The following is a 25,029-nucleotide window of genomic DNA, read 5'->3' as shown; positions in this document are numbered from 1 at the left end:
CCAGCAGCACTTTGAAAACTCACCTACTAAATGTCTCTCCGAGCAGCGCATGCGCGCTGACTCAGCGAGACCTAAAAATTACTTACCGTGCTTGCTGCAGACACGTCCTCCTCGCTCCTTTCCTCTTCTTCTCATCACGTCACGCCCAGGACCCCAGCTAACTCCCTTAACCAATCCTGGCGCTGCTCTCATGCTTTTAACCAGCATGACTGAAGCACCAGGATTTGAGGGAGCGGCCTCTCTCAGCGCTCCCGAAGATACTGGAGGCTTGTGCATGCTCTCAAACAGCTGAGTTGAGAGGTTTATAGTGCTCATGTCAGGCTGGCCGTCCTAAGACCTGCATCTTCAGGAGTACCTCTGGCTGTGCCGTGATCTTCACCTGCACATCTGTTTAGATGCATCTTTCTGTCTGTATGTATGTGTTGATATTTTTGGAGCACAAACGCAGCTCGTGAACAACAGAGCTCTGAGGTGTGGACATACCCTCATTCCCTAAGATGTTTTGATTCACCTCAATGTCCCTGAACATGCTTAGTGGCCCATCACTCTTCCTAAACACGCCTAGATACCTCGCTTTATCCCCCGCTTTATGTTTAGATGCACCACCATGGCGCATAAGGAAGCAGTCAGAGGTTCCTGCGGTCTTTGATTTGAAACAAATGCACTACTCTGTCCGTGAAGGTGCTTCAATGCACATCCTAGTCCCTGAACGTGCTCAGATACACCCTTGTCCCTGAAGTCAGAGGTACTCTTCCTCTCTTTGTCACTACTAGCTGTGACAACCACCCCTCCCCCTTCTGTGCACTCCTTCAATGTTTGAGATATCCCCTTCCTGTGTGCTTCTTTCTTATGTGAGACCCTCTCCAATGGTGCTCCTGCCGCCAGTGAGACCCTCACTCCCTGTGTGCACCTAACATCTGTGAGGTCCTCCCCATGTGTGCTGCTACCACTTGCGATACACCCTTGAGTGTAACGCTGCCACCGGTGAAACCTCCTCCCTGTGCGGTTCTTCTGTTGTGCCTCTCTGGTGCTCGAGCTCTTGTGCATACGTTGTACCCATGGGCAGCTGTGTTATATTATCAGTGGGCTGGGGAGGGTGGGTGGCGGAGAATGTAAGTGATTGCATTCCTAGCTTTTAGCAGACACTGCAGAGTTACCAGGAAAAGTAACAATAATATATAGAGATATGGATGGGCTGTTTTCCACTTGGGCCTTCCAAATGACATCAGGTGCCATCTTAAATTAAAAAATAAACAAAAGATGCAACAGGCTGTTGTGCCTGCTTTTTTTCACCCCAGGGTCACTTTGGCGTTGAAGAAAGGGCCAGTCATTTGCAAAATAGGCTGCCCTGGTGCAATCACTAGGAAACCCACCTAGACATCCCCGCACAGGCAGCTACAGTTACGCACTACATTCACCTGCCTGGGGACCTCTGCCCATTCTTAAAAATGAGGCCCTTCTGCTGGCAGTGAAAGAGGGGACCGCGGTTTCAAACCTTGGCTACCCTTTTCGTCGATATGCCCTCCCCAGGGCAGATGTGAACAGTCACAATTCTGACCTGTGCTTGAGACAGCGGAGGTTCCCCCATATTGAGGCGCACAGTCCCAGCCTACACCAGGGGCACCCTGTTGAGAGCGCTGACTGATCCAAATGCTAACCGTGCACCCGAAATGTAAGCCAACACCAGATATACAACAACAGTGAAGATAAAATGAAAACAAATTATACAAGAAAAATTGAAATTATTAGGTAAACCTGGTCAGGAGAACATCATATTGACCATTTTAAATACGAACAGTAAAAAGAATCCTTTATTTCAGTTAATTAAAACCATAAACACTTCCATACACTTAAAACAAGTTAAAATCCTCCACATAAAACCTTACCATTGGACATGATTAAAAAACAGGTGGTCATTTTTTCCCAAAGTCTAAATAAGCTTCACATTAGCAATGAGCAAAATGCAAAACATTCAGTTAATGTCATTTTGGATAAAACCTAATTCAGTGTCCAACTGTTACTGATCGCATTTTAGGGGACTGACTGTAAAACAATGTGCTCCTTGTGCGTCAATTAATTAAACATAATAGTGCCAATAAATAGCAGAAATTTCAATTCACAGGAAAGTATGTGGCTGGTGGCACTGATTCCTGCATGTTCCTGGAAAGTGCAATGCTCACAAACCATTCATGGGGAAACTTGGTTGCACGGTGCCAGCTACTAGGGAGCGGGATATGAGTTTGCAGGGCATCCCCACCCAGCAGCACACACTGACTGCTGGGAGCTATTATTATCCTTTGTGCTGAGGATGATTCTCTATTGTCAGATTTAGCTGTCCGCTCTCTCTACAAGGTTCATAAATTTACAAAACGTGCAGTTACATGAGGAAATTCTCCTCTCATGCAAAAGAGTAGTCCTTGGGACAAACTCTGATTTCCTAGGAATTAGAAACGTTTTCAAGGAGGAGCTTGCGGTCGTTTAGCAAGAAAGTGCAGGTGCTTAATGGGTGAATAATGCTTTCCTTATCCTGTTGGCACAGTCTGCATACTTCTGATGGCAGGCTGACGGCCCATTTTGGCAAGCGGTCATCTGACAGAAAACCGCCAAATCTCAGTTGTAAGAGCTTTATTTGAATATATCCCCTAAATGCATCTGCCAAGAAGGCCTGTGGTAACAGTACTTTCTAGTAGTTAATTGGGAGCCATGCATTTCTTCTATGGCGGAATTTTTCCTTATCACCAGCAAGCGAAATGCGTTGTACCTGTTTATTCAGGAGCTTTCCTAAAAACATTATATGATGGGCCGTGGTCCCATAAAGATTTGGCTTTGAGGTGTTTCAGGCCCTCGATTAGTTTTACTGCCCCGGCATTTGATGTGGTAAATTCCCCAAGTTGTATTTCTTTTCAGATATAGGCTCTTAGGGAGTCACGAACTGCTTGCCACAACGAGAACAGATATTTAAGGAGAGAAGCTTTCTGGGCCACATCTTGATCCAGCAAGCCAAATTCGAGTCAAATCGGGGCCTGCGATGCAGTGTGAAGGAGGTGGACTATGAGACAACATAAACTTCAGAATATGGGAAATCGGTTCACACATTTCATCAGGAAATGTTGGCCCAATTCCTAGCTACTCTTGCAGTGCCCCTTCTGAACCCCAAACCTTACCAGGGTACCAGATGGTATTAGCAACCTCAAACATGAGCACCCTTTTCCCCAAGGAAATAATGGAAATAGAGCTACCCTTTTGTTGTTACATTTGCATGCCCGAAGTAAACATAAAATATAGGAATATGACTTTTCAAACATTTATTGAAACAATTGTATTCTTGTATAAAAAGAGTGAGATGCAATTAAGAGGCAGATGAAACAAAGCATTGCAACCAGATCCATTGGGATAGCCTGAACCCCCCCCATACCGGAGTATGTTGTGTCAGGAAGCCGATCTGATGTAGAGCAGGCTATCATCCTTTGCAGGATAAAGGTTAGGAGTCCGCAGGGATGCATCTCAGTCACAGTACACTGCGTTCCAGGACAATCAAAGCAGAAGTGCTCCTCTTTCTAATGTAATGGAAAGGCAGTTTATATAATAAAAGCAGTGGCTGGGAGATCAACAATGGACCAGTGCCTGAACCTCTATCTATTGGTGGCAAAATATACTCTAGCTAGCAATGAGGCTATATATCTTGGGTTTATGGACCTCACTGCAGCTTTTGACCACATCAATAGAGAGAAGCTGTGGGCCTTGATGTCCAGATTAGGGGTTGATCAGGGCCTGGTTAACATCCTGAGAGCATTGCACTGGAACACCACTGCCAAAGTGCGTTTTAATTTGGAAGGGGGCACTACGGCACCTTTTGCTTGCAATAGTGGGGTCAGACAGGGATGTATTTTGGCCCCGTTTTTGTTTTCCCTATATATTAATAATTTAGACCAGCCACTAGGTAAATTAAAAGTAGATTCTCCTCGAGTAGGTTCCCGCCCTGTCCCTGTGTTGTTGTACGCAGATGATGCAGTTCTTTTAGCCCGCACCCCCAAGGGACTTCAGTGCCTGATAGAGTTGTCGGCAAACCTGACTAAGTCCTATGTCATGTTGGCTGGAACTAAACCCTGTAAGAAGTTCTCATACAAAATAGGCACACACAAACTAGGGCACGTACAGACCGTCCCCTACCGTGGCTTGTTATTCGATGGGCTTTTAAATTTAAAATTTTTAATTGAAGATCGGTGTTCCAAATTAGTGGCCTCGACGGGGGCGATCATGAATTATGGACGCAGGCTGGGCCGGTGGTCGCCAGAACAAGTTATGAACTTGTACAGCTCAATCTGTTGCTCAAAAGTGGCATATGGGTCTGAAGTTTGGGGTTTTGTTAGCACTCAGCAGTTACAGACAGAGGAGAATAAATATTTGAGAAAGGTGCTCAAAACCCCACAAAGTACTCACGCCTACATTATCCATGAAGAACTAGGAAGGGTATACATTGAGGACCTGATAAAGGTCAGACCTCTTATGGCCTGGCTAAAGATTTGGTCCAATACCGAGGCAGACCTGAGCAGACAAATTATTAGAGACTGTACAGAAAGGGACAAAGGAATGAGTATTCCCTGGCTAAAATACGTGAAGTCCACACTTGGGGGAATTGGTTGTAAGGATCTTTTTACCAATCCAATGGAAATTATCCCCCAAGATACATTGAGAGTCAAAAAAAAAATCCTGGACCTGGTAGCCTCACGTAGAGCGGCTGCGGAAGAAAGTAAAACCTCAGTCTGTGCTCATAGAATGGTGAAAACAGAGGAAGGAATGGAGCCTTATCTCGCTCTTATGTATAACGCCCAGGATAGATTTTTAATCACTCGTTTTAGGCTCAACCTTTTACACCACCTACTGGCTGATCCACCAGGTTTTACTTCAACGGTTGAGCAGAAGTGTTCCTGCGGCTGCGACAATAGGTCGCCGCACGATACCCTTCATTTTGTACTATTATGCCCATTTTATGTTTTACCTAGGCGTAGCTTTTTAATAGGAATTTTAAAACAGGCAAAGTTTAAACATGCCAAGGTTGCCTTATTATTCTTGCAAAGGGCTAATGATGCTCATACACTGTTTTGCATTATGAATTTCATTAAGGTTGCTTTAAGGTTAAGGAACTCAAGAGGGCGGTGTTGAATGAATTTTTTGGGAAATTGTCTCCAACCGTGTGTTATGAACCATATTTTACTGATTTTAACTGTATATGTACTTTTATGGTATTTTTTAAGTACCGACTAAAGGACTATTGAATTGAAAATTGAATAATAAAAGAAGTGTTCCAATCGCACTGTCAAATGTGCAGAGCTGATGCGATGGTTTGTCTGGAGTCTCAGCTGTCTCCAACCGAACAACCTAATACAAGGGCATCACGTGCCTAGCCTTGGACAGAGTGTACGAACAATATGACAATAATGCTTACTAAGAAATTAACTGCATGTAGAAGAGCATCTCAGTACATTAGCGTGTAAGTGTAAAACGGGTAAAATGTCACCATTAAAAAAAGATGTCAAGCTAAAACATGTACCCAAAACAGAGACACAGTGTGTGCCCATTGTACTTTACAATAGGTGTGTTTGCAAAAAAGGAAGTGAGGTATTGATGAGTATCAGCAACCAAGAGGCCATGGATGGAAGGATATTGAGATGCAGTGACATGCATGAGGCTGGGTCGGATGGATATTTATTGGACTGAGTTTGCTTAGGGGGCACGGTTACAGACATGAGCTTGGATAGGATGCACTTTTACAGGCATGAGGGTGGGTAGGATGCATGTTTATGTACACATTTGCATAGGAGGCACTGTTACAGACTTAGATTGAATAGGGTGCACATTTTCAGGCATGAAGTTGGGTAAGGACGCATATTTACAGTCATGTGTTGAGTAGGAGGCACTGTTCCAGGGATGAGGTTTGGAAGAATGCACATTTACAGGCGTGACATTGGGTACAAGGTACATTCACTGGCATAAGGTTGGGATGGATGCACATTTTAAAGGCATGGATTTGGGTACGATGTACATTTACAGCATGAGTTTGGGAGGATGCAGATTTGGAGGTGTGAGGTCCAGTTGGGTAGGACATATCGGTATAGACATGAGTTTGGGTAAGATGCACTTTTAGAGGAGTGAGGTGGGGTAGGATGCACAGTTAGACATGAGACTGGATAGGATGCACTTTTCCATTCACAAGTGTTCATATGATGCACAGTTACAAGCATGGGGTTGCGAAGGAAGCAATATTTGCAGGCATGAGGTTGGGTAGGATGGGTCTTGAGAGGCCTACGGTTGGGTTGGATGTTCAGTAACAGACCTGAGGTTGGATAGGTAGCAGTTAAAGACATGATGTTTGATAGAGAGCACATTTATAAACACGAGGTTGTGTCGGGTATGCATTTGCAGGCAAAAGATGTTGGGTAGAGTGTACATTTGCAGCTGAACCAGGAGGTTGGGTTGGATGCACAGGTACAGACATAAGGTTGCAGAGGATTCACCGTTACATGCATGAGGTTGGGTAGGATGCACCATGACCGTTATGAGGTTGGGCAGCATATACATTTGCAGGCATGAGGTTGACTAAGAAGCACAGTTAGAGATATTAGGTCTTATAGAATGCACTGATACATGCATGAGGTTGGGTACGATGCACCATGACAGACATGAGGGTGGGCAGCATGTACATTTACAGGCATGAGAGTGATCTGGAGGCAGTTACAAGCATGATGCTGAGTAGGAAGCACAGCTACACACGGGGTTGGGAAGGCTGCACCGTTGCAGGCATGAGGTTGACTAAGAAGCACAGTTAGAGATATTAGGTCTCATAGAATGCACCGATACATGCATGAGGTTGGGTACGATGCACCATGACAGACATGAGGGTGGGCAGCATGTACATTTACAGGCATGAGAGTGATCTGGAGGCAGTTACAAGCATGATGCTGAGTAGGAAGCACAGCTACACACGGGGTTGGGAAGGATGCACCGTTGCAGGCATGAGGTTGAGTAGGGTGCACATCTACAGACATGACTTGGGGTAGCGTGCACATTAACAAGCGGGGTCAGATATGGTGATAGCTTTAGTATTCATAGGAGTTTGGCATGGAGGGGAAAGGAGCAAGCGGCCAGGTGAGAAACCGAGCATTTACTGTGACTCATTGTGGAGAGTAGTTTATTGCAGACCATAACAGCGAAATGTTTTGTCCCCCACAGGAAGAGCTGCGCCCCCGTCTCTGCTGTATGAAGAAGGGTCCTAACGGGTATGGGTTTAACCTACACAGCGACAAAGCAAAACCGGGGCAGTATGTGCGGGCCGTGGACCCCGACTCCCCCGCCGAGGCCTCGGGGCTGAAGGCGCAGGACCGCATCATCGAGGTATGATGGAGGGGACTGGGAGGGAGTTCTGGGATTCTTACTCTAGATTTTGGTTATGTTGCTCTGCTCCTTCCCGACACTTTGACTTTCCTTCTGTCTCTTTAGTCTGGCTCCCCTGTGACACTCTACCGCTTCCACCCTCTGGATCTCTGCCTCTGACCCCTTCTAGTTGCACCATCCATCGGGCGTAACCCCTGAAGCCCTGCATCGCAGGAAGCCCTGCATCGGAGGGAGCCCTCATCTGTTCAGGCCCCCCAAATCCTTAAAGGGGTGCCCCCTTTTGCCCTAAGACCTATGAATAGTCTGTGAGATATGGGAGACTCGTGACATTCTGCATGTCCCCTTCACGCTCCCTAGTTCTACCTCCACTATATGTATCCCTACCTCTGATCCACTGGAGCTGTGCACTGCTACCTCCTGGCTCTCTAGCTCTGCGCTGCTGCCTCTTGGCTCTCTAGCTCTGCGCTGCTGCCGCCTGGCTCCCTAGCTCTGCGCTGCTGCCGCCTGGCTCACTAGCTCTGCGCTGCTGCCGCCTGGCTCCCTAGCTCTACGCTGTTACCACCTGGCTCTCTAGCTCTGCGCTGCTACCACCTGGCTCTCCAGCTCTGCGCTGCTTCCACCTGGCTCTCCAGCTCTGCGCCGCTGCCGCCTGGCTCTCTAGCTCTGCGCTGCTACCGCCTGGCTCTCTAGCTCTGCGCTGCTACCGCCTGGCTCGCTAGCTGTGCGCCGCTACTGCCTGGCCCTCTAGCTCTGCACCGCTACCTCCTGGCTCTCTCGCTCAGCGATGTTACCACCTGGCTCTATAGCTCTGCGTTGCTATCCCCAAGCTCCATAGCTCTGTGCTGCTACCGCCTGGCTCTCTAGCTCTACGCTGCTACCGCCTGGCTCTCTAGCTCTACGCTGCTCCCGCCTGGCTCGCTAGCTCTACACCGCTACCGCCTGGCTCTCTAGCTCTACGCCGCTACCGCCTGGCTCTCTAGCTCTGCACCGCTACCTTCTGGCTGTCTAGCTCTGCGATGTTACCACCTGGCTCTATAGCTCTGCGCTGCTATCGCCAAGCTCCATAGCTCTGCGCTGCTATCGCCTGGCTCTTTAGTTCTGCGCTGCTACTCCCTGGGCTCTCTAGCTCTGCGCTGCTACCGCCTGGCTCTCTAGCTCTGCGCTGCGGCCGCCTCCCTCACTAGCTCTGTGCTGCTACAGCCTGGCTCTCTAGCTTTGCGCTGCTACCACCGGGCTCTCTAGCTCTGTGCCGCTACCGCCTTGCCCTCTAGCTCTGCGCCGCTACCGCCTGGCCCTCTAGCTCTGCGCCGCTACCTCCTGGCTCTCTAGCTTTGTGCTGCTGCCGCCTTGCTCTTTCGCTCTGCGCTGCTACTACCCGGGCTCTCTAGCTCTGCGCCGCTACCGCTGGGCTCTCTGGCTCTGCGCCGCTACCGCCGGGCTCTCTGGCTCTGCGCCGCTACCGCCAGGCTCTCTGGCTCTGCGCCGCTACCTCCTGGTTCTCTGGCTCTGCGCCGCTCCAGCCTGGCTCTCTAGGGCTGCACCGTTACCGCCTATCTCTCTAGCGCTGCGCTGCTACCGCCTGGCTCTATAGCTCTGCGCTGCTGCTACCTTGCTTTGTAGCTCTGCGCTGCTACTGCCTGGCCCTCTAGCTCTGCGCGGCTACCGCCTGGGTCTCTAGCTCTGCGCTGCTACCGTGTTGGCTCTCTAGCTCTGCACTGCCACCGCCTGGCTCTCGAGCTCCGCACTGCTACTGCCTGCTCTCTGCGCTGCTACGGTCTGGCTCTCTAACTCTGGCTACTACTATCTGGCTCTTTAGCTCTGTGCTGCTACCACCTGTCTCTCTAGCTCTGCGAGCTCTGTACTGCCTCCGCCAGGCTCTGTAGCTCTGCTCTGCTACTGCCTGACTTTCTAGCTATGCTCTGCTACCGCCTGGCTGTCTAGCCCTGGACTTCCATCATCTGGCTCTCCAGCTCTACACTGCTACCACCTGGCTCTCTAGCTCTGCACTGCTATCGCCTGTCTTTCTAGCTCTGCACTAGGAGCTATGCACTGCTACCTCCTGGCTCTCAAGCTCTGCGCTGCTACCGCCTGGCTCTCGAGCTCTGCGCTGCTACCGCCTGGCTCTCGAGCTCTGCGCTGCTACCGCCTGGCTCTCGAGCTCTGCGCTGCTACAGCCTGGCTCTCGAGCTCTGCGCTGCTACCTCCTGGATCTCTAGCTCTGCGTTGCTACTGCCTGGCTCTCTGCGTTGCTACCACCGGGCTCTTTAGCTCTGCACTGCTATTGCCTTGCTCTCTAGCTTTGCGACCATCTGACCCTCTAGCTCTGCACTGCCATCGCCTGGCTCTCTAGCTCTGCACTGCTACCGTCTAACTCTCTAGTTTCTACCGCCTGGCTCTCTCTAGCTCTGCACTGCTACCGTCTAACTCTCTAGTTTCTACCGCCTGGCTCTCTCTAGCTCTGCACTGCTACCACCTGTCTCTCTACCTCTACACTGCGAGCGCTGTACTGATACTGTCAGGCTCTGTAGCTATGCTCTGCTACCACCTGGCTCTCTATCCCTAGACTTCCATCAAATGGCTCACTAGCTCTACACTGCTACCGCCTGGCTCTCTAGCTTTGCGCTGCTACCGTCTGGCTCTTTAGCTTTGCGCTGCTCCCGCCTGGCTCACTAGCTCTGCGCTGCTCCCGCCTGGCTCACTAGCTCTACACTGCTACCGCCTGGCTCACTAGCTCTGCGCTGCTCCCGCCTGGCTCTCTAGCTCTGCGCTGCTACCATCCGGCTCTCTAGCTTTGCGCTGCTCCCGCCTGGCTCTGTAGCTCTGCGTTGCTACCGCCTGGCTCTCTAGATATTCTCATCTTTCCCTCAAGTTCTGTTAATGTTAAGCAGACTTATAAAGCGCACTGTCACCCCACGGGCATCCTGGCGCTGATGTACACTAACTCAAACCACGCACATATGTTGTAGTGAAAATCGCACCCACTAATAAAAAGAGGGCCTAAACAGCACCGTTAGGATAGAGCCAGGCCTTCAATTTCTTGCTAAACTGCAGAAGTTCTTCCATCTGTCTGAGGCTGGTCGGGAGTGCATTCCACAGCCCAGCGGCTGTAGCACTAAAAAGCTTTTCCTCCCAATTTTATTCTTTTAAACTTAGGTACTTTTACTAGTGCTCTCTTTATCTCTAGCTCAGTCCCCTATCTCTCTAGCTCTACCTCTGTCTCTCTATATCCACCTCCTATTAACTCCTCAGCTCTACCCTCTTTGTCTCTCAACTTCTATTACTCTGTCGCTCTAGCGCTACCCTGTCTGCCTCTCTTTACTGTAATTCTTCTCAGTGATTCGCTTAGTTTCTCCCCTCTGTCCCTCTGGTGGCCTCTCTTCTCTCCCCGCCCTGTATTTTTTTCCCCCTCCATTTTCTCTCTTTGACATCTCTCTCTCTCTCTCTCTCTCTCTCTCTCTCTCTCTCTCTCTCTCTCTCTTTCTCTCTCTCTCACTCTCCCTCTCCTCTCTCTCTCTCTCTCTCTCTCTCTCTCTCTCTCTCTCTCTCTCTCTCTCTCCCTCTCCTCTCTCTCTCTCTCCCCTCTCTCTCTCTCTCTCTCTCTCTCTCTCTCCCCTCTCTCTCTCTCTCTCTCTCCCCTCTCTCTCTCTCTCCCCTCCTCTGTTTCTCTTTTTGTATCTGTGCTCTCATCCTTTTCTCGCTCCCTCTCTTTTTTTGCGCCCCCGCCCACCTCGCTGTCTCTGATATTTATCAGGGATTTGCCCGGGTATTCTAGATAGGAAGCTGGGTGCAGCGTGTTTATTGCTCTGTGCCGGCAGTTCCTCCCAGGGCCGTTCCCTGGGTCTGACTCACCCCCCACTCTCCCGCCCCCACAGTACTACGTCAAGCCCTGCAGCTGATGTACTAGTCATTACACCCCGCCGTACCATCAGCGCCCTGTGACGGACTCACTTCTAGCCTCTTATCACCACTCCAAGCCCTCGTGCAGCTGGTGTTTATGGCTTCACTGCTTCCCATCTTATGGCCTTGTTCCATCAAACACTTTATGGGTATTTGCTTAGGGATCTGCACATCCATTCAAAAATAGTCAATTGGACATCAATCTATTTAACTCGTGTCTTTCTTTTAGGGGTGCTACAATGGTGTTAGCAATACCCACCCATCAGGGTATAATAGCGTTAGGACAAATCCTAAAGCAACATACACACTCAAAATACACCCGAGCACACCCAATTGTAGTATCTATAATACATAGGTATATTTGAAACCTGAGCACAGTATCAATGAATCAATGACTCAAATGTCCTTTGCAACAATGGCACGAAAAACTTTTCAATCAGGTCCTGTCGCAGAGTTTTTAATGGCCAAGAAACATTCAGACCAACAGCAGCCAACGCACGTTTCGCCCCCTGGGCTTTTTCAAGGCTTAAGTCTCGACGCTATGCATCCTGTCTTATATTGCACTAATTGTGGTGCACAGATCTCGTGCTTGATTAATTCCCGAATCACGGACGAAAGCTCAATGGTCTTATACGATGTCGGTATGTTCAGCCATAACGCGTCCTGGTTTAGAAGTTACCCACAGTTACGGAAAGAATTACCCTTTTATTTCTTCAAATAGTTTTCGGACCTTGATAAGTCCTGATCCGTATAATGCTGTCTTGTATAAGTGAAACGGCAACTGTGGGTAACTTCTAAACCAGGACGCGTTATGGCTGAACATACCGAAATCGTATAAGACCATTGAGCTTTCATCCGTGATTCGGGAATTAATCAAGCACGAGATCTGTGCACCACAATTAGTGCAATATAAGACAGGATGCATAGCGTCGAGACTTAAGCCTTGAAAAAGCCCAGGGGGGGGCGAAATGTGCATCGGCAGCAGTTGGTCTGTATGTTTCTTGACCATTAAAAACTCTGCGACAGGACCTGATTGAAAAGTTTATTGTGACATTGTTGCAAAGGACATTTGAGTCATTGATTCATTGATACTGTTCTCAGGTTTCAAATATACCTATGGATTATAGATACGACAATTGGGTGTGCTCAGATCTTATGGCCTTGTGATCGGTAAGAAACATGGCTCCAGTGACGTCATAGCTGTGTTGTAGTGCTTTGCTTGCACCCGCTGCACAGATGAGTCACAGATGTGGCATCTGTTGTACACCCTCTGTGCAGCAGGTTTTGTGGTGTACACCTCTCCGCGTGTCAGATTGTACAGCTCCATGTGCAGCGGGTTGTGTATTGGATACCTCGCCACGTGCTAGATTGTATATTGTACACCACACTGCTTGGCAGATTGTGCATTGTGTACCTCTCAGTGCAGCAGGTTTTATGTTGTATACCTTATCTCAAGTAGGGTTGTGCATTATGCACCTTGTGTGAAGTGTTTCCGTGTTGCGGGTTGTGTTGTACATATCTGAATGTGGTGGGTTATGTGACGTGTTCCTCAGAGTAGCGAGTTATGTTGTACACCTGTGAGTGTGGCAGTTCATATATTGCACTTCTTTCTGTGTAGAGTATGACATATTTTTACATCACTTAGTGGGTTGTGTGCTTTACACATCTGTGTGTTGGGATAAGCGTTGTACAACTCTCCTTGCAGCGAGTTATGCGTTGCACACCTCTCTATAGATTAGGTTGTGTGTTTTACACCACTCCCTCTAGCAGGTTGTGCATTGCACACCTCACCATGTAGACGGTAGTGCACCTTACCGCACCACAATTTGTGCATTGCACCCAGTGTGGCCGTGTACATCTGCCTGCATGGTGCATTGCGTCTGTGATGTATATTTCTTTGTGCAGCAGGTTTCGGATTATGTATACCTTGAGCAGCTTAACCAGGGTCACCACTGTGAGCTTCAGTCAGTCCCTTGCTCACAGTTACCTGTGTAAGTGGGAGAATTATTTTGGATTGTGATATTGGTGAGGTTGTCTTAAACACGCAGTGTCCAGGGATGCTGTTCCATTCCAAGGCCTTGGGACTACTGGGACTCAGAAAGAACCTCACACTCTGGAAACAAGCATGTTCAATTTGGTTGAGAAAAATTAAATGGCTGAGGTTTGGGCAGATGGACTTTGACGTTGTAGCTTGTCCCCTTCCCAAACATTCAGTACAGTTATGGGCCAGGATACCCTGCAAATTAGCTATGTTGCACACCTTGCGCAATCGTTTTGTTGCTGCCATCCTCCCTTCCTTACACTGCAGCTCAAGCGTTGGCACTTGTTATACCCAAGAAATGTTTCCCCTTTGCCTTGGACACTCTTCACTCTACGTGGAAAGAGGGCGGTATTCAGGATCCCACAGGGTTGCAGAGCTAGGTTTGTACAGCATCTATTGTTTCTGTCCATGACCCTAAACAATTTTCATAGAATCAAACCCTACATCCCACCAACGTCCACAACATATGCCCAGTGTTGGGCCTACCATAGCTAGGCAGGATGTTAGAGAAACAGGAGCCCGGTAGCTCACGTCCTGAGGATCGCTTTGTCAAAGCACTGAAGAGTGTCCTGGGACAGCTGTCATGTTTGTGAGGTCCTCTACTCCGCACCTTCAGACCCACCATCTGCGGAAGATCCTGCAGAAACCCCGAAGGAATGGAATGCACCTGGCAGTAGAAGGTCTTATCTGGATCTTTCCACAAAATAGAACAAAAACATTCATAGTGACCCTGCCCTTCTCCAAAGAGCTCCCCCTGACATGTGTGGCCCCGGACATCTAACTACTCTCCCTTCCTTTTGTGTACTTCTTGTTGTCCTCCTGGGAGCCAGCAGCTACTCAGACCAATATATTGCAGAAGAGAATGGAGTCGCCAGGTGAAGGAAAGTGGCAATTGACTATTTAAGTTCCTAGGTCCCAATGACGTTTCAGTCTCAATGACTTTAAACCGGTGTTATTGCTGCAGTGAACCTCAGGACAAATTGCCAATGACCACTTCTCTTTTCACTAACTGCTTCCAATTTTCACATGTCCTAAAAATTAGTACTCTCTAGATCTCTTTGCTGCTAAACACTTCGTTTCTGTGCTTCCATAAAATGTATCTAACCCATGCTGTATCTAGCTTCTAGCCCTGGCTGATGCTTCAAGATAGCTACTTGTTAACAATTTCCGCACCTTGAAGCTAGTTTAAAATGTAGTTGCCAGGCTAGTAGTTGACCCAGGACTCAGACTAAATCTTACCCATACCCCACTGGCTAGATAAGATGCTCAAATGTCCAGAGTAGACATCTGATACTGTGCATTACCTTCCCAGCCAACCACAGGGACAATCGATACACTAAATCAATTACTGTGAAGTGTTTCCACTACAACCGATACCACTGTGCTCCTTGTCTTCAACTAAAAGCTGACCTTCTCCGAAGAGTAGCACCCCCTTACCTCCAGACCTCTCTTCTGCTGCACCTCCAAATCCCACCCATTCTGCAAACAATTAAAAATCCTTCCTAGAGGCCCAAAACTGGTGACAACTAAACTTCACCCATGAGGTTTTGCTCCACTACAATATTCACTATGCCCCTACATGAGGGACCTAGCCACGTGTTTAAATGTAACTAGTCAACTGGCTTTTGAAAACCTAGTGCAGCAGAATGGCTTTCCACGTGCAGTCACAGTGCTACCTAAAAAAAACAATACATAAAAACTACTTCCAACTATATTGACATGGGAGAGCCCAACCATTCCCGATTCGAAACCGGCCGCAAAGAAATGCCATGCCAAAATGGCACTCTATGAGCCAGTCATTGCCAGTGGCGCCTTGGGTCTGATTCCAACTTATAGCACAGATACTGGATTTCTCTTCTCACGCTTGCCGTGATTCCCTTTCCAGGTGAACGGTGTGTGCATGGAAGGCAAGCAGCACTCGGAGGTGGTGACCGCCATTAAAGTTGGAGGTGACGAGACGCGGTTGCTGGTGGTGGATTCGGAAACCGACGAGTATTTCAAAAAATGCAAAGTGGTTCCTTCCGTAGTTCACCTAACTGGTAAGGATGAGTGATGAAAGGGTGGGCTGTGGAGGGGTATGGGTGTGAAAGAGGAAGGGATGCAGGACAGATTTGCATACCTGTAGAGTTGCCACCAGTGCAAGAAATGAGATGGACTCTGCAGTATCCCGGTTCCACCAGGTATTTCTGAGCCAGATCTGGGAATGAGATCCGGCCGACCTGTAAAATATGTCCTGGTGTAATGTGATGGACATAATTCAGCAGTGCCGGCATGTTGCCTGGTTTTTGTTCTGTTCAGTAACCTGCAGGGCGGTGAGGGGGCCTTCTTATTTTCAATTCCAGCAGTGTCCAAAACAAAGGCCTCATATAAAGGCCCACCAGCCCTTCTTGTGTTCAAGTATTATCTTGGCTGGAGCCACCTGGTGCCCAACATCTAGATGCCAATGCAATGGAGGGAAAAGGGCCCGCAGCTTGTTATCATTTCACAAGCACTTAAGAGAAACGGCTTTGGAAGCAGGTTTTTAACTGTTCAACACCCCTATTTAAGGGATTATATGGACTGTATCTATGCATATGTGTAATTACACAAATAACGATTTAAATGGCACTTAACTCTTTTTTCAATTGAATTATTTTATAGTGTTACTCAGGCCAGTGAAGGGTGCCAGAGAGCTTTACACCAGACACAGAGAGACACTAAATCACACAAGTTGTAAATCAACGTACAGGAAATGTTACATAAGATTATGAGGGTTATTATCAGTTGTAGAAGTTATATATCATCTTTACTTGTAGACACTATATGTTAAGAGTGCATGGCCAGGAGAAACACAAAGTCAGGATTTAAAATGTTGCATAGTGATTGGGGTTTGCTGTACTAAAAATATTTTATTACTACCCGAAGAAACCCTTCTTTGCAAGCTTAGACTAATATAAGATTGGTAAAAAACACAATAACGATCTAACCCAATCGCTTGCAGTTTGTATGCAGCTCCTAAATGCCGGTTGATGGCTCACTGTGCCATAATAGGATTGCAGATCATGAATTGGAAGTAATAAAAGGATCTCTGTATTGATAGAAATAACCCGCTTACCTATCCATATAACATGACCTGCATTCTGCATGATGTGCTTTACAGCAGCCACTTTAACCCTCTAAGCTACTTAATGAGCAGAAACTGGAGAAAACGCCAAACTCTTGCAGAACTGCATTCACCACCAGAGTTATTTCACCGTTCTCCTAATCCCTCTGAACATGTGTGGACCCCCAGATCCCTCTGCAGCGGGTGCCTTTTCCTTGTAAGAGGTTTCAACATAGAACCTCTTTGTGACCAATTAAGCCAGAGCAGAGTTACTGTAAGGTGTCCTTGTTGCCCATGAATGTCAAACTCTGCTTTTCATTATGCCAGCCCTTTCCTGTGCCACACCCTGACCCCCAATTTATGGGATCCCGGAGGAAGTTTTTCCCAGTTCCAGTACTGTTGCCAGCTTTTGCACAAAAACATATTGGCCATTTAATTATCTTTTTCTATTCAGTCAAAAAGCTGCGCGGTGAACAGGAATGTGTGTAAAGTTGTTAGAATTCTCTTCTGGTAGGATCCATCTATTTGCCCTAATAACTATCCTGAAATGATTTAAACAGCTGTCAAACACTCGTTAACTGAGTTCTTCGTGTGCTTGCTGTTTTCGGATTGTTTCAGAAGGGAAAACATACAGGATTTCTCTGCTTTTCCCAAACTTGTTACTGGCCTTGGCTTTAAAATCTGGCCAGGTGGCAACCCTACACACCTGCCATGTCCCATCATGCTGCGTTCGACCGTCAACCAGCAACACCTGTTTAACAACGTATGATGCAGGAACTCTGCGCCCCCAGTTGTAAATGGAATAGCTACAAGTCCCATAATGCCTAGATGCCCCCTTTGTTACCCCACCCTAAGTATTATTATCTGACGGCCCCTGCAGTGTTCATGCTTCGACACTGGGAACCAACACAGAGCCAAGCCTAAGCGTGTGGTTGTGTTTCTGGGCCAGGAGACCCGTCACAGTGATGAATGCATGCAACACAACAATCCTGACACACCAAATCATATCAATTGAACACATGAAACCCACAGTTCTGTTTAACAGAATAGTCTTTGGCCTGTCAATATGTTGCTGCACACACACGTCCCTCTCTTTACCCATGTCCATGTGGCTACAAAAGATAAACATATTTGTATCCTGAACTTCAGTCCAACTCCAGAGTTTTGAGTGGGATGGGTCCCTCCGGGTTTCAGGCCCACAAGGAAGTAAAACCTGGTGTTAAAATGGGTGCCTATCGGGCCATATATTCATGTCCTTAACTTTGCCGGAAAAACACTGATCGATTTCTGAATATTGACTGTAAAATCCATTAAGGTAATCCATGTTGCCAATGCAGACCCAGTTTACATTTCATGTTTTAATTAATCTTGCATTACTTAAGTGTTTGCTTTTTCCTGGATGTTGTGTTTCTGTATGTTTTTTTTCCGTTTAGCATAGTACTGTTGCATAGTGAGAACTGTGAAATTAGTCCTGTTAAGTTATCTTTATGAATGCAGGGTGTGTGTGGGTGTTTGTAACAGGCCACACTTAACAGCGCTAGTGTTGAGACTGAAGGTGGTGCAAGTTTTTCAAAGCGCCTGTTCAGGATACATGCTCATCCAATCATTGACCTCTCAGCAGATCACACATTACAGTGGCCATTCGTGCCAATATTAATCGTGCTTCTTTGTGGAAGTGCACAAAGGAGGTACACTGCTGTCGAAATATTGACAGGATTGAAGTAAAAGAAAATACACTGCCCCAGGTGAGTGGGCGCGTTGTGTGTAGGCGGTGGTGAAGTGAAGGTGGTGCCAGGAAGTACATGCAGGAAAGAGTGAAAAGAGGGCGTTGAACTGGAAAGAGATGATGTGTTAGATATACAGGTGGAAGTTTCCAGAAAGCTGTGAGTAGAAAAAAGGTGTGCATGTCTCGCAGGCTGTAAACGTCAGGTGAAGGAAAGAACCGGAGTGACGGAAACATCCCGAAGACTACTATCCCTTCCACAGACCTTAGTAATGTTTATTTTTAGGTCTCATATCTTCAGAATTGAAACATTTTAAATGTTATTTATTCAGAACATAGCCATTGTTACTCGTTTATGTGATATTGCTAATAAGCAGGGCCAGAGGGGCTAAGAAAAAATTTCGGGGGGGAGGGGGGGGGGCTGAATCTTTAAGCCATAGGCAGAGTGGAGCTGCAGGGGCTTTTAGAAGGGGTGAAAGAACTGCGAGGCCTCATTAACATGCAAATGGTCTTTTAAAGACCTGTGAAGTGCTCGGGTGCGGCTGTGTGTGCGCCGGGAAGCTGTCTCATCCCGGGCTGCCACATACGAGGGGGGGGGGGGGGGGCTGAAGCCCTGTGAGTCCAATGGGTGTTGCGCGCCTGAGCAGGGCTCCAGTCGGGGTACCACGCGGGTGGACGGCGTTCCCCCACGTATTTTACCGGGAGTTCGATAACTGGAGCAAATGGAGCCACACATTCACTCTTTGGCCTCTCTGGGGCGAGATCGGAGCTCATTCAGAACGCTGCTCACGCGCTGGCTTCTCTGATGCAATCGCATCTAAGGGATGAGCGAGGGGAGGCAATGAGTCTGATGGTACAAGCCACCTTTCGTGACGTCTCTTCGTTACGTCAGCGTCCCCCACTTCTTTTTGTTTTAGGACTTGTGCCCGCTAATAAGCATTGGTAAAGCCAATAGGTGTCATGTCTATTACTGTGCGATATGTCTGGATGCAATAACAAAAAAACCGCACAGGCGTCCAAATACTCGTCGGATTTTACGCAATGGGAGGCACAGAATTTTAATTGACGTATTTTAAGCTTTGTCCTTGAATAGGTAGGACAGGCCTCTTGGAAAGGATTCCTAGTTACGCGTTTTAGGCCAATCACAAACTTTTTTTATTCCCAATTAAAGTCCTGGCCAGCTCTCTCTTGGTTGCCGTCCATGATACCCAAAAATGTAGTGAAAAGCTAACAAAGGCTCTCTCCGTCAGATTAAAAACTGTTCCCTCGCACTGAGCCGGCGGACAGTCTGTCCCCCTCGCCGAGGCTGCTGGCAGTCTGTCGCTCGTGTGCGTCTCGGGGAGAGAGCTTGGCACCAGCGCTCCAGAGCTCTACGCCGATTCTCTCACCGAGGCCGAGCAGGTGAACAGAAGCATTGGGTGCGGTAAATCCGGCTTACGTCATTGTTTACATTGTCTGTGGCTCCGGATTCACCGAGTGAATTATCTGCGGATTGTTACACAGCGGGGAGCGCTCGGCGCTGGATTGAAAGAGAGGGCTTTGGAATTCCAAGAATAGCGAAAGAGGAGGAGGCGCCCAGAGGCAGCCGTCAGGGAGCCTCCGACGGATAGCCGTGTGCGCGCGGGAAGGCGTGGGGATGAACGCGTCCTCGTCGGGTGACTCCAGACATACGGAGTGCGAGCTGAGGGACATGTGACCTAGATGGGAGAGTCGGGGTACGGTGCCAGCCAATGCAGCGGTGCCAGCAGGAGCCGAGCTAACATTGGCACCGATCAATGAGGGTTAATGAGCGCGTAGGGCGTGAAGCGCATGTGCCAAGATTCGAGACCGGCCGTGCTGGCAGTCCAGGGTTCTGTACATTGGCACCGCTTTGTTTACTTGGTAACTGAAGATTTCAGGTGCGGAAAGACAGCAGAGCTTTCCCGCCGCGGTCAGGGGTGAGGGGCTGAGTGGGGAGGGGCTCGTAGCTGGGAAGTGATGCTGAGATGGGGCGCGGATTCACAGGAGACCGAGTTATGCAGGGTGGACACTGTTCATTCAAGTGGCCGGCACAGAGTTAAGAAGTTGGCCGAATAGAGGAATATTGCTGAGCTCAGAATCCGGGGAGGGCCACAGTCCTGTGGGTGCATGTGGGTGAGCCGACACATTTACAGGGAGAACTGGACCAGGGTCTGGCGGGCTCTAAGAGCTCGTACACGAGCCCAGCCCAAAAAATGTGTGACGGGTAAATCATGCAAGAAACGCCGGGTGAAAATATGATCACGTCTCTTCGCAGAGTGTATTTTTATACCGCTCGGAAGCGTTTTACTGTAGCACATTCGTTTTTATCACATTATTATTACAAGCCATATTGAACAAACTTTTTCAGGTATGCAGTGGCATGCACAGAATTTCAGAGACTGCACAGGTTTTGTAAACGACTATTCTGGATAACAAAATTATGTACCAACATAAAGTTTCTACAAATTTTATGGCCTGTTGAAAAGAAAAAAGAAAGTATCATTGTACAAACTCCCCTGGAAACATTTTTAAGTGTTAAAAAAAAAGCTCTACTTGTCTTAGGTGTGTGTGTAATGCCAGTCTTGCAAGGAAGATATTAATTAATGATTTTATTAATAGGTTAAACTGAAACTGATTTGAGGGTCTGCTTAAAGCTGCAGCTCTTCATCTAGGGACTGCCTCTTGGAGTGAAGTATGGACTCTGCATTACTCCAGTTGTACAGAATGACATGCATCTTAGGGAACCAGTGTCACTTTTCCACCTTTTTATTTTGTATTGTTTTGTGTCATACATTTCCTGTAACGGAAGTGTTAATTTTACTGTACTTTTTGGTACCTTTTGGAATCTAATGTATTGTAAGGTATTTTACATGTGTTCTGATTCACCATAACATGGATATGGAAGCTATCCTAGCTTTTGAAATAAATATCACATTATTGCTCATTAAAGCACTGAGGTATGCATTGAAAAACGTTTTTTTAAACATGAATTTAAGAAATATTCCTGCCCCCACTATGGGCAATGCTATTAGTGAATTAAGATGCAAACCATTTGTCACGTGCACCCTGTATGTTGGTTAGATTATTATTACGCTTAGAGCAACCTAATAGTCTAGTAAATCATTATCACACTAAAGAGGTTTTTGCTCAGCACACATTCGGAACTCGTGTATTTGAAGGTGTTTTCAGCTGTGACAATGAAGGAAAAGAAAGCTCAGTGAAACACAATATTTGCCTAGGATCACACAATTAGGCTAAGCGGGTAAGCTGGTATTGATCCCATGTTTTCTGGTTTGACATAGTACAGTTCAGCCACTAATTCGGTATCCCTTTCTATCCTTTTTACAGCACATGTTAAAGTGTTGTCTTTCATTCTTGTCGCATGAGGAGCAAAGGAAGGAGACAGAACCTCGGCTTCACTTTTGTTCTCGAGGTTTCAAGAGGACCTCGAGTCAAGCCTCCAGTGGCTTTTCCACCTCTACCTATTGGTTAATGGATAATATGCACAGCGTTGGGGAGTAACAGAGCTGGGATACGGTGGGATGTAGGATTTATTGGAGGAGTGGCACATGGAGATCGGGAGGGAGAGTAGTCTCTTCCAGAGTTGTGGAAAGTCACAGAGATAGCTTGCTTTGCAGCGGTGAACTTCGTAGAGGTGGCATACTTAGGACTTGACTAAGGTTTCTAAGATTCCATATCTGCCACAATGACGGTCCTACTCACACTCCATTTTGAATGGCTGTACAGACGCACCACTGCGCAGTGCAGTCGTGAGTAGTGTTTGGTGTAGTTTTAATAAACGTGGACGTGGTTGCTCCATTTCACTGGTGGTTTCGAAGGGTCTGATAAATTCTCTTCACCAAGTCCAGCTTGGCTGTTCTACCTGCAGTTCCAGCACTCTTGAATTGAACATGTTTGCTGATCCTACATACAAGCTCTGGGAAGGTTAACTAATTTAATCCCAGGTAGGTATGCAAACATAATAGTGTTGAGCCAATGACTTGCCATCCTGGAGCTGTTGTGGTGTTAGTTGAGGTTGTCAACTGAATAAGGTAGTCTTGATATAAGGCAACCATCCGGTGGAGTGTCGGTGTGGTTTATGCGTTTTAAGTAGAGCTAGTGGATTTTGTTCTAGAGAGGCTGAGGCAGGTGGGGCAGTGAACATTTCTCACATCCTTGTGCGTATCTCAAATTGAGCAAAGTCAGCTGAAATAACTTGCTGACTACAACATGGGGTGAATATGTCTTTCTCGTTTTGGACTGCTTGGATAACAGGGACAGGATTGCAACTATCAAAGCATCAATGTGTTAAATGTGAGGAATCTTTCTGTACGCGTATCCCATCTATTGTGGCGTACTCCAGGGTTCTATATTGATACCCTTGCTTTTCAGTAAATTTTTCAAACTCCTTGTGCCACTTCTAAGCACATTAGGTACTGGGCATCATCTTTATGCAGATCATACCTGTTAGACCTAGCCCTTTTGACAGGTTTATCTCCAAACTTTTTGCCTTTTGCCTTCTATTTTTCGGGCTCTGTTTTTGTTGGTTGTAGGATTCCTGGCACCCCCGCCTCCCCCCCGTGGTCATGCACCACCGGGGAGTACAGGACTGGTTTGCACTGGGTTCAGAGACCCTTACAGCAAAGAGAACAATGAAAAAATGGGAAATAAGTATTGCCCCTAAAACTCCAGTACTTTAGATTTCTTAACGGAACAAGAGGACCCTGCCAAGAAAAAGAGCGGAAGGACTGTTTGAGAAGCTCTGCCTTTTCTTTGTGAGGGGTGGGTTGACCTGCAGTTGCTGCTTCTGTCTGTGGTGGAGGAAAAGGACTGACTCTTTTTACCTTGCTGTAGTGTCCTGCTTGTGAAGAATCTCCAAGGGCTTATATGTGCTGGCGTCCGGTTGGAAGTTTCACAGATACAAAAGACTTCAGGAGAAAGATCTATGCTATATCTAAAAAGAATAACCTGGCTGGGAGGAGAGCTGGAGAAGCTGTGTGAGGAGCGCTGCTCCTAATTTATGTGGGGTAGGCCGGCTTGCAGTGGTTGCCTGAGTCAGAACAAGCATTGGCATAGCCAATAGCCTTGCTTCGGGACCGTATAAGTGTTTAGCCAGAACTACTGGGTTTGCCCTTGTCATTGAGCTATGTTGTAGAGCAGCGTAAGGAGAGGCTGATTTGTAAGGCAGGGGACAGCAACTGTAAGACCCATTGAACAATGTGTGCACAGGAACACCAGAACAAAGTGCATAGCACAACACGGGGTACAGAGGGTGCCCTGAAAGTCATGGAATAGCAAAATGTGCACCATGTGACATGGGGAGTTTAACCCCTTCGATGCGAGTGACGGAGCGGTTCCGTCATGCGCGTCGGTTGCGCTGTGCGCATGACGGAACCGCTCCGTCATGGCCCTGCCCGCGCACGGAACCTTCAGCACGGCGCGGTAATCTGCGCCGCGCTGAAGGGGTTAAAGAGAAAGTTTGTCTTTGTTTACCACAGGAGCTGGTGATGGCACTTACAACAGGTGCCAACATGGGCCCTTATGTGAGAGTGAACACTGCGAGCCATAGTGTAAAAGTGCATAACCAGTGCACCATGGGCAGATCACACACACACACACATGTTGTGGCCTGCTAACACCTTGCCATACTGTGCATACACCATGCCCTACAGTACAACTGCAGGATGCATCCACTGCAATGCTTAATTTGAGCCAGTGGTTTCCGGTGCTCGGCACCAACAATTAATAGTTAACTCTGACATTTATGACAGTCTGCCACTTGGTGACGCTGTTTGACTAATTTAGAGATAAGCACAACAGTTGTTTATTAATTCAATATACATTCAAAATGACTAATACCTTCCCTAAGCTATTTTTATAGCCTTTGGGGGCCTGGAATAGTCTAAATTGTTACACTTGCGGGAGTGTAATGGTTAGTAGGTGTGCTGCCCCCCCCTTAGCGCCAGACACAACATTTAGAGCCAGGAGAGGGACAGGTTTTTATGCAAAGCAGACTGGAGACACAAGGGGCGGTCGGAAGAGTGTTGGGAATAATGCTGGAGTCGGAGGAGACCCCGCTGTCAAAAGCGAGGGGATGGTGGTGGTGGAGGACGAAGGGGTGGAAGGTTGAGAGAGGTTAATGCTGAGGTGAACAGGGGTCAAGCCGGAGGCAGTCTGAGAGGGTTTTACACTTTCTAAACTGTAACTGTAACAAAGAGAGGAGAAAACAAACAAAACATGGGTGGGTGGAAGGGAAGACTGAGGAAAGTACACCAAGATAAAATAAACCGCATCACCCCCAGGCCTGCAATTATACTATCTTCACTTAAGGACCCTCAGCATGCATAACTGTAATTTACAGTGAATTGCATGCGCCCTCCCCAAAAGTGCATCACCCAAATCCTGCGAAATGACGCCCCTACACTTTCAACTGCGCAGCAACACATTTTCATTTATTGACGAAACAGGCACTTCTTTGCAAAGGTTTAAAAAGGCACGCAGAGACGATTACCAAATACAACAACTTAAAATGTTGCAGTTTGCATCCACTTTTGTGCAACCTAACACAAAACCCATAGTCCTGGGCAGTACGGTAAAAGTATACTGTTTCCTTTTTCACAAGAACCACCATCATTAATTCTGTTAATTTAAAGACACAAACACTAGGTAATGTTACATGGTGAGAAGTAGAAACACTTACCAAAGGAGAGTATAGACGTACAGTGACAGGGTTACAAACTGTTTACTGAACCGTCCCAACGATCACTTGCCCGTAGTTATGCTATCGGGCTTCGTGGTTGTACGAAGACACAACTGCTGGATGCGCAACCCCCCACAATTTATACCATATATAGGCAGGGGGAATGAGGTGCACCTCCCCAGACTAAGGCCTAT

General features: G+C 47.5%; 1 protein-coding gene across 1 annotated transcript in view; it reads left to right on the top strand.

The window, feature by feature from the left end:
* Positions 1-25,029, top strand: part of NHERF1 (NHERF family PDZ scaffold protein 1) — a 151,928-nt gene that overhangs the window by 73,101 nt on the left and 53,798 nt on the right. Inside the window, exons 2-3 of the mRNA XM_085617093.1 lie at positions 7,231-7,392; positions 15,216-15,369. Coding sequence (XP_085473219.1) covers positions 7,231-7,392; positions 15,216-15,369 — 316 coding nt within the window. The remainder of the gene's footprint in view (positions 1-7,230; positions 7,393-15,215; positions 15,370-25,029) is intronic.

This window comes from Triturus cristatus, chromosome 7 (assembly GCF_964204655.1).
Source record: "Triturus cristatus chromosome 7, aTriCri1.1, whole genome shotgun sequence".
NCBI lineage: Eukaryota > Metazoa > Chordata > Amphibia > Caudata > Salamandridae > Triturus > Triturus cristatus.
The sequence above is the reverse complement of the archived record's forward strand: the minus strand, read 5'-3'. Positions and strand labels throughout refer to the sequence as shown.